General features: G+C 40.5%; 1 protein-coding gene across 1 annotated transcript; it reads right to left on the reverse strand.

Annotated features, from left to right (window-relative positions):
• Positions 1-332: 332 nt before the first annotated feature.
• Positions 333-10130, reverse strand: LOC117919276 (uncharacterized membrane protein YuiD). Its single transcript, XM_034836419.1, has 5 exons — positions 9778-10130; positions 8944-9100; positions 7862-7912; positions 7663-7755; positions 333-556 (listed from the first exon to the last, which is right to left on the reverse strand). The coding sequence occupies exons 1-5, from the start codon at positions 9918-9920 to the stop codon at positions 479-481; spliced, it is 522 nt and encodes a 173-aa protein (XP_034692310.1). The 5' UTR covers positions 9921-10130; the 3' UTR covers positions 333-478.
• Between the last annotated feature and the right edge of the window lie 123 nt (positions 10131-10253).

Below are 10253 nucleotides of genomic sequence, written 5' to 3' on the forward strand. Positions count from 1 at the left end.
ATTTCTTTCAGGTAAAAACACTATACAGTTCCCTCTCTCAGGTGATTTTGTAAAGTATATTTATTCATTTATATGACCATCATTTATGAAAGCAAAATATTCATTTTAATGAGTTATGTCTGGAACGTTTTCACTTTTAAGGCTGCATCAGGATTATACCCCAAGCATGTACAGAAAATGTTTTAACTCATGGGCCATGAAAAATGGTGCAGCCAATAAAAAGAATTTTATTTTCCAAGAATAATATCAAACAATTTCATTACATCAAAATTACAATAACTAAAGAAAACTTCATCGTTCCTGTACTAAAGTTCAAATGGAAATGACGGCACTTCAATGCAATGTGCTAACTGAATCATAGATGATAAATGGTTGAAATTCACATGTTAAGAACCTTTTTTTTTTTTTTTTTTCTCATGACAGATTTGCGAGATCCGATTCAGTCCCAAGACATGATATCTACTGATCTATCTGGGCGTCAAGCTCGACTTCGAGCCATCACAATCAAATAGGCAATAGATGCTGTGGTAAGTCCCAGCACTGCACCAGCAATAACCTGCACCAGAATAGGAAATTCAGCAACAAAAACATCGACCAGACTATAATAAAAATAAAAACTCACCATTTCTCTACATTTTAATATTTTGATATACTTTTTTCAATCTTCCATCCCACCTAATCCCATGAATCAAAAGCTTCTGTAAAATATTCTAAACCTACAGGCTGTAGCATGCTCTAAAATTTAGCATTAGAGAAGGCACCAATCCAGAAATTATAGGAGGAATTTGGAAACAGTTTAGGATTTAAAAAGGGAAGAAAAAACAGGGACAAAATAAATAAAATATTGGAACATGACATTATTGGAACTGCTGGGTTATAAGGCATTGGGATTTATGGGGGGACCTTAGATTCTAATTCCCTTTTCAAAAAAATAAAGTTCATTGAATGGTAATTTGTAATACATGAGAAGGATGAGAAATCCTTTGCATATATACAAACTCTTATCAAAAGAATAGATAAATACAATGTTACCTATATAACCTCAACACACAAAGAACATGTGGTTCTACTTTCTTTAGGGAACAATACATCTACAAAAACACAGAATCTTTGCTCCAGGATTTGCACTTTTAACCCTTTATTACACACCAAACTCCAATTGAATTGAAAAATAATGATAGGTCAAAGGAGTGCCCTTGAAGCTGAAGTTGTTGAAGCCCCAAAAGAGGAATAAAAATATACTAAGTTCCATATTGTCTCTAAACCTCTCCACTTATCCCAAAAAATCTTTCCATTTCTTTCCTGCCACACTATTCATATCAATATGAGACATGCACTTTTCCAAAGAGTTCTACCCCTACTTGTACTCCTAATACCTATATTGGAAATGGTCATCATGTCATAAAGCTCCTAGAAGGGACCCAATCTTAGTCTAGCTATGCTGAATAAAACATGCCATCACGCCAAAGTTGTCACATAGTGTGAAAAGAGATGATCAACCAATTCACCGCTCCTCATACACACAACACAACATTCAGGACTAAGTTTTTTGTGAGGTCTTCTCACCTGTAGCATGTTGTTAGTATTGACCTTCCTGTTGGCCATTAGCCACACGTGAAGGCCTTGACCTTAGATAGGGCTTTAGATTGCCAAATGAGTTATGATGGAGAGAAAGGAAATGGAGCTGGCAAATTGGACAGAGCTGAGAGGAATGATTTTACAGTGAATATACCTGAAAAAGATGGAAACTAATCTCTCATATCAAGGACAAAGAATCTCAGAGATACATGAAAAAGAAGGGACATGAGTCTTTCTAGGTCTTCTATTTTCAAATTGGTACGGTTATAGTGAAAGTTAAGGTTTCATGAAAAAGGAAGAGAGGAACCAACAATAGATGACACTGGGGCATTTCTAACTGTTGAATATAATGAATTTATAGTGTACAATTTTTCCTTTTTAATATAGGTCACATGTATGGTAGTTAGGACTCCTAGCCTTGTATATATATATTTTCTCAATTGTAAGTAGACACAATGAATGAGAATCAAGGTTTTCTTCTCTCTCTCTCTTAACATGGTATCAGAGCCAAGGGAGAAAACCTAATTTTTTTCAGTTTCCCTGTTTCATCAATTCCGGGAAACCTTCCTGTAACCGTGTTTCATTCCGGTCACCTTCCCCAGACCTCAAAGCTTTCGGGTCGGTCGAATCGTCGTCAGAAAACATTCATCGCCCGCGACTTTTCCGGCGACGTCTTTTTCCCACACCGCAAGGAGCGCTTCGAGGAGATCTACAATTTTTCCCAAAGTACCGGAGCCAGAAAACCACCCACGCGCCAGCCATACGCATTTTTCCGGCCGGCGACTACATCTCACGCGCCGGCGCGTGAGGGCGCGTGAGCCACTTTCCGGCGACGCACTTCCTCCTCCAGCCTCGCCTGACGCCGACTAGCCACCCTTCATACCTGTTTTTGCCATCCGAGCCCTGCACGTGCCTCTTTTGGGGTTCTTTTGCCTCCGCCGGCCCTCCGAACAGTTTTTCCGGCGTCCTCCGGCTATTTTTTCTCAACCCCAATCCCTGCACGTGCCTTGGGAAGTGTTCTTCTACCTTTCCGGTGGTGCCACAGTTGTTTTTCTTTTCCATTTGGTCTCTCACACGGGCGATTCTTCGGTTTTTCCTTCTTCAGCTGCATCTGAAGCTGTATTAGGGCTCTCTTCGATCCAAATATACTTCATTCTCCAGATAAGTGGATATGGCCACTAAAACTTCCATTTTTTCCTCTGTCATATCTGGATCTCCTATGATTACTTCGGAGAAATTGGTTGGCAGTGAAAATTATCTTTCTTGGTCTGCCTCTGTTGAACTTTGGTTTATGGGACAAGGATATGAGGATCACTTGGTTACACAGGAGGCAGATATCCCTGAGGTTGAGCGCATACAATGGAGAAAGATAGATGCGCAGTTATGTAGTGTATTATGGCAATCCGTTGATCCCAAGATCCTTCTTCATCTTCGGGCCTACAAAACTTGTTTTAAATTTTGGATTCAGGCCAAAGGATTATACACGAATCATATACAACGTCTTTATAAGGTGGCTTCTGCTATTGTCCATATCAATCAACAGGACTTGGATCTATCTACTTATATTGGCCAGATTGCCTCTCTTAAGGAGGAGTTCTTGACTGTGATGCCTCTTACTCCTGATGTTGGGGCTCAACAAACACAGCTTGATAAGTTCTTCATGGTCCTTACTCTTATTGGCCTCCGTCCTGATCTTGAGCCTGTTCGCGATCAAATTCTTGGTAGTTCATCAGTTCCGTCCTTGGATGATGTGTTTGCTTGCCTCCTTCGTATCTCGTCCACTCAGACTTTGCCATCTGATAGCATTTCAGATTCTTCTGTGTTAGTTTCTCACACTACCTCTCGAGGAGGACGCAGTGGTAACCGAGGTAGAGGCCAACGTCCTCATTGCACCTATTGCAATAAACTTGGCCACACTCGCGATCGTTGCTATCAGTTACATGGACGGCCTCCTCGCACTGCCCATGTGGCCCAGTCCTCTGATTCTCAGCTGCCTTAGCCTCCAAGCTCCTCCGCATCTCAGGCATCTCAGGCTTCTGTTGCCTCTGTTGCCCAGCCTGGTAATGCTTCTGCCTGCCTTACCCACACATCTTCTCTTGGACCCTGGATTCTAGATTCTGGAGCTTCTGATCACCTATCTGGTAATAAGGATCTTTTCTCCTCTATTACTCTTACCTCTGATTTACCTACTGTTACCTTAGCTAATGGTTCTCAAACTATAGCTAAAGGTATTGGTTTGGCCCTACCTCTGCCTTCTCTACCTCTCACATTTGTCCTTTATACTCCTGAATGTCTTTTTAATCTTATTTCCATCAGCAAAATCATGCGTACTCTTAATTGCTCTATTACCTTTTCTGATAAATTTGTGACCTTGCAGGACCGGAGTACGGGGAAGACGATTGGCATAGGACGTGAGTCTCAAGGCCTCTATCACCTCACCTCGGATTCATCTCCTACAGTTTGCATTTCCACTGATGCTCCTCTCCTCATTCACAGTCGTTTGGGCCACCCTAGTCTCTCCAAGTTCCAGAAGATGGTCCCTCGTTTTTCCACTTTGTCGTCGCTTTCGTGTGAGTCATGTCAGCTTGGGAAACATACTCGTGTCTCGTTCCCAAAGCGTTTGAATAATCGGGCAAAGTTTCCTTTTGAGCTTGTCCACACTGATGTTTGGGGTCCTTGTCGGACTGCGTGTACTTTAGGATTTCAGTATTTTGTCACTTTCATTGATGACTATTCTCGATGTACTTGGTTATTTTTAATGAAAAATCGAGCTGAGTTATTCTCTATTTTTCAGAAATTTTATGCTGAAATCCAGACCCAGTTCAATATTTCTATTCGTGTGTTACGTAGTGATAATGCTAGGGAATATTTTTCAGCTCCATTTCCTTCATTTATGTCTCATAATGGGATTCTTCATCAGTCTTCTTGTGCTCATACTACTCAACAAAATGGGGTAGCTGAACGCAAGAATCGACATCTTGTTGAGACAGCTCGTACTATCCTCCTCCATAGTAATGTTCCTTTTCGTTTTTGGGGGAACGCTGTTCTTAACGCTTGTTATTTAATTAATCGTATGCCCTCCTCTGTTTTACATGATCAGATTCCTCATTTCCTTCTCTTCCCTGACCAACCACTTTATTTCCTTCCTCCTCGTGTCTTTGGTTGTACTTGTTTTGTTTATATTCTCACTCCTAGACAGGACAAGCTTTCCGCCAAAGCCATGAAGTGCCTCTTCTTGGGATATTCCAGATTTCAAAAGGGTTATCGCTGTTATTCCCTTGAGACTCATCGATACTTTATCTCCGCTGATGTCACTTTCTTTGAGGACTCACCATTTTTTTCCACCACTTCTGAGTCTCTTCCTATTTCTAAAGTCTTGCCCCTTCCCATTGTCTCCTCATCTGATGTTGTGTCTCCTCGACCACTTCAGGTTTATCATCGTCGCCCTCGTGTCGCTGCTCCTCTCCCTTTTGCTGAGGCACCTGCTGACTCACTTCCTATCCCTTCGGCTTCTCCTGCCCCGACTCTGCCTTCTCCTGATGATTTACCCATTGCTATTCGGAAAGGTACTCGCTCTACTCGTAATCCTCATCCTATTTACAATTTTTTGAGTTATCATCAATTATCTTCACCCTATTCTGCTTTTGTTTCTGCTATATCCTCTATTTCTCTTCCAAAGAGCACCCATGAAGCTCTTTCCCATCCAGGCTGGTGACAGGCAATGGTGGATGAAATGGATGCTCTACACTCTAATGGCACTTGGGATCTTGTTGTTTTACCCTCTGGTAAATCTACAGTTGGCTGTCGTTGGGTCTATGCAGTTAAGGTTGGTCCTGATGGTCAAGTTGATCGCCTTAAGGCCCGCTTAGTTGCTAAAGGCTATACTCAGGTTTATGGTTCTGATTATGGTGACACATTCTCCCCTGTTGCCAAGATTGCTTCTGTCCGCTTGCTTCTCTCCATGGCTGCTATGTGTTCTTGGCCTCTTTATCAGTTGGATATTAAAAATATCTTCCTTCATGGTGATCTTGCTGAGGAAGTTTATATGGAGCAACCTCCTGGTTTTGTTGCTCAGGAGGAGTCTGGTTTAGTGTGCAGGTTACGTCATTCTCTATATGGCTTGAAACAATCTCCTCGAGCATGGTTTGGCCGTTTTAGTTCTGTTGTTCTAGAGTTTGGCATGCTTCGCAGTACAGCAGACCATTCAGTTTTCTATCATCATAACTCCTTGGGGCAGTGTATTTATCTGGTTGTTTATGTGGACGACATCGTCATTATAGGCAGTGATCAGGATGGTATTCAGAAACTAAAGCAACATCTTTTTACCCACTTTCAGACCAAAGACTTGGGGAAACTCAAGCATTTCTTGGGAATTGAGATAGCTCAATCCAATTCCGGTGTGGTCCTTTCCCAAAGGAAGTATGCTTTAGACATCCTGGAAGAAACCGGTATGTTAAACTGTAAACCGATAGACACACTTATGGATCCGAATGTCAAACTTGTACCAAGACAAGGGGAGCCTTTAGGAGACCCTGGGAGATATCGACGGCTCGTAGATAAATTGAACTATCTCACCATTACTCTTCCAGACATTTCTTTTCCTGTGAGTGTTGTTAGTCAATTCCTATAGTCACCATGTGATAGCCATTGGGATGCCGTAATCCGCATTCTTCGATATATCAAAAGTACACCAGGCCAAGGTGTGTTGTACGAGAACAAAGGTCATACTCAGGTTGTTGGTTACACAGATGCAGATTGGGCTGGCTCACCCACAGATAGACGTTCCACTTCAGGGTACTGTGTTTTTATTGGAGGTAATCTAATATCTTGGAAGAGTAAGAAACAAGATGTAGTGGCCAGATCTAGTGCTGAAGCTGAGTATCAAGATATGGCTTTGGCAACATGTGAACTCATATGGTTGAGACATCTTCTTCGAGAGTTGAGATTTGGAAAGGATGAACAGATGAAACTCATCTGTGATAACCAGGCCGCATTACATATTGCATCCAATCCAATCTTTCATGAAATGACCAAACATATTGAAGTTGACTGTCACTTCATTAAAGAGAAGATCGCATCAGGATGTGTTGCTACAAGTGTTGTTAATTCAAATAATCAACTAGCAGACATCTTCACTAAATCTCTCAGAGGTCCTAGGATTAAATACATTTGTAACAAGCTTGGTGCATATGACGTATATGCTCCAGCTTGAGGGGGAGTGTTGAATATAATAAATTTATAGTGTACAATCTTTCCTTTTTAATATAGGTCACATGTATGGTAGTTAGGACTCCTAGCCTTGTATATATATATTTTCTCAATTGTAAGTAGACACAATGAATGAGAATCAAGGTTTTCTTCTCTCTCTCTCTTAACACTAACTATCACAACTCTAAAAAGAATTGGAAATTGAAAACAAAGAGGTTGATTCTCTCACCACAAGTCTTCCCAAAAACAAATCCTTGCCCCATTCCCCACCATAAACTAGGTAAGACATGAGAATTCTTGGAAACCTTGTGCAATTGCTTTCCATGGCACTGATGTGACCATTTGACAACAATGTTTGCATACCAACCATTGGGATGAGTCCCATGGATACTCAATATTGCCTTGTGCCAAAGAGCATTGCTCTCCGTTGCCCTTCCAACTTGGGCTTGCATACCTGTTCCCAACTAACTCTTCTTTTATTCCTTAGGTTCCAACTTTTCAAAGCTAAAGCTCTAGGAGGAGAAATTAAATGTATGCTAAGTAGCACAAACATTCACTTTCAGTAGTTACTAACTTACTACTTGGGAGGATACTGTGAATGTAAGGTTGTTGTTGTTGTTGGGTTTTCCCCCCTTTCGTTCTTAATCACAAATCTGTTTCTCATTGATCATAATGCTTCTAGGAAAAAACCTAATGTTCACAAATAGTTTCAGTCTATTATAGTAAATTTCAGGATTTGAATTTCATCTTGTAATTCTTACAAAGATCATTATTGATTCATTTGCAGAATATTTTGATCATTACTGTCAATGATAATTGATATGTTATGTAGGATATCAATTTAGATGCAAAGGTAATCTAGTGCAATGACCAAACCTGAGGAGGGGTGTGGCCAAGAAGTTCCCGCAGTGGTCTGCTTTCAGCCAGAGGATGCTCAGCAGGGAGCTCATAAACAATTTGATTCAGAACCTGAAGAATATCCAGTTCCAAAATTTGAAAAAAGAAATCAAATAAAATATACACAAGATGTTCATGCAGCTGCATATGAGAGAGAGAGAGAGAGAGAGCATCAAACCTCTGCTTGACGTCCAGCCTGTAATCTCACACCAAATGCGTCATACATAACCTGCCACAGAATTCTTGAACATAAGGACTCACCAAGCTATTGACACTATGGGCAAATATTCATTAACATGAATAAGATGAAGAACTAATCAAACAATAACTTCAGTGATAAGCCCCGACGCAAGAGCTGGCTCAAACATCAATAGAAGTGCTGCATATAAAAGACAACCACAAACTTCCATTTTAAGATAATAGTGAACTGAGCACACAGAATGCCTGTACACAATGTGACTCTGCTGTGGTGATAGAAGGGCAAGTGTAGCAGTGATCATAGTGCATACTGCACAACAGCCTTACTGATGGAGGTGGTCTTGATTGTTGATGTGGAGGTGGGAGAAGTAGTGATAGTGGTGACAGAAAAAGTGGTGAGATGGTGCTAGTGAAGGCATGGTGGTCAACTGCTGGTTCTGGTGTTATAATTGACTTTAATCTATAAGAGAATATTGAAGCTGCCAATGATGGGTGAAGTATTCTCCTCCTCTTCTAGCTACCTCCTTTTTTCTTCATAAGAAAAATTGGAATGAAACTAAAATAGTATCAGTTTAGCTGATCGGGTTGTGTGCACCTAAGTCAATGACTGCACAAGCGAGGAGAGGTATGGTTCAAGTTGAGGTGATTTAATCATCTAAAGAAAGATTAATGACTACAAGCAAGAAGCAGTGGTATGATTTGTTCAAGTAAACAGCATTGTAAGGAAGAGGGGAAGGTAAAACAGGATGCAAGTTGAGGTTCTGGGGAAAGACATAATAGCTTGTAACTTAGCAAAAAATAGGCAAAAGATTTCACCCTACATCATATAAAAAGGAATTTTATTTTCCAGTGCATTCAAACAACAAACTGAATGGATAATATTACAAATTTGAAGCTCGTTTTTTCAGAAATAGTTAGCTTTTCATCTTGTTCACTTTCTTCTACGTTTGAGCAAAGTAACAGGGTAATCATCTATATACAAACTTGAAGAGAAAAAAGGTGCACTGAACTATGGGCAATTTCTTTCAGAAAAGCATTTCAAGTTGAAGACAGAGATCATACAACGCATGCTATGACCAATGATATTGCAAACATTGATCCTCCAAAGCCTTCTTGTAACCCAATGGCTGCAGCAAGAGCTGTAACAGTTGCAGAATGGGACGATGGCATTCCACCAGACCCAACAAGTTGCTTGAGATCCCATCGTCTATCCCTATACCTGCAAATCTCTGAAATCTTAAGACTCTTAGGGTAAACCATATACAAGACTTCGCTGGACCATTTCACTGATCAAAGCAAAGAGTAACCAAATTCATTTCAGAACACTGAAATTTTCAGCAATAAATGCAATCAGTAACCCATTATAGTAATCACCAGAATGGTAATTTTCTCTACAAATTAGACGGAAAAAATAAGCTGGATCCAGATAACTGATTGAACACTGAACATGCTTTCAGTGTATGATTTAGACTATCAAATCAAACTCACAAATTTGCCCTCATTTTCTTCACAAGATGACTTATCTTTCAGTAAATAGAAGTTCTCAGTCGTACAAAATTAACACCATAGTCCCAACTTCTTATTCTATCAAACACTGCACAGAATGTTCCCTCTATTTGGATAAACTACATGGCAATAAACTCAAGGAATCACAAAAACACCAAGATTTCAAAAAGCAAAAAAATTTCTGATCAATGATCCATAGTTCAAAATCAAAATATAGCCCTATAAGGAGCTTCGACGCAGAGTGAAAAATCCTGACAGATCTCTCCACGAACAAGATAGAATATGAAGAATGAGAAAAGGAACCACGATCGGATCATATTCAAGAAATGAGAAGAAAAAAAAAAACAAACAAAACAAAATAAAAGGAGATCGGAAGAGAGAAAGAAGTACCAGGAGGTGAAGACCTTGATGGTTTGAGCAAGAACGAAGGAGAGGAGAGCTGCGAGAAGCGGGTAATTAGAGAGGATGGAGGAAGAAGAAGAGTAATGAGAGGTGGTGGTGGAAGAAGATGCCTCAGCGTCCTGGTTCATCATCCTCCTCCCCTGGGGCTAGGGCAGGAACACGCAGACGAGATTGAATGATTGATTGATTGATAGATAGAGAGATGGTCTGACAAAAAATTTGAGAAATAAGAGGAGTTTGTTTTCGGTCTCCTCTCTTTTTCTTTGAACTAACGGTCTTTGGCTGCCTTCTCTCTTCCTTCTTCTGTCTCTCTCTAATCTTCTATTCAACTGAATATGCCCCCTTTGTTCCCATTATTCTAGAATATACCCACCACCCCTCTCCCCTTTCCCAAATAATATTCTTAGCACGGGGTCCTTGGGATCCCCTCACCCAACCTAGGAACAAAAATTGTCTTAGAGACT

Source organism: Vitis riparia, chromosome 1 (genome assembly GCF_004353265.1).
Source record: "Vitis riparia cultivar Riparia Gloire de Montpellier isolate 1030 chromosome 1, EGFV_Vit.rip_1.0, whole genome shotgun sequence".
Lineage (NCBI taxonomy): Eukaryota > Viridiplantae > Streptophyta > Magnoliopsida > Vitales > Vitaceae > Vitis > Vitis riparia.

What these genes read in the sequence shown, in the direction of transcription:
- LOC117919276 (XM_034836419.1), bottom strand. Translation starts at nt 9,920, where the DNA reads ATGATGAACCAGGACGCTGAGGCATCTTCTTCCACCACCACCTCTCAT. An exon ending in CATTGGTCATAGCATGCGTT is followed by an intron (nt 7,913 to 8,943) that starts GTATGATCTCTG and finishes ATTCTGTGGCAG; the next exon opens with GTTATGTATGACGCATTTGG. An exon ending in AGGCTGGACGTCAAGCAGAG is followed by an intron (nt 7,756 to 7,861) that starts GTTTGATGCTCT and finishes GATATTCTTCAG; the next exon opens with GTTCTGAATCAAATTGTTTA.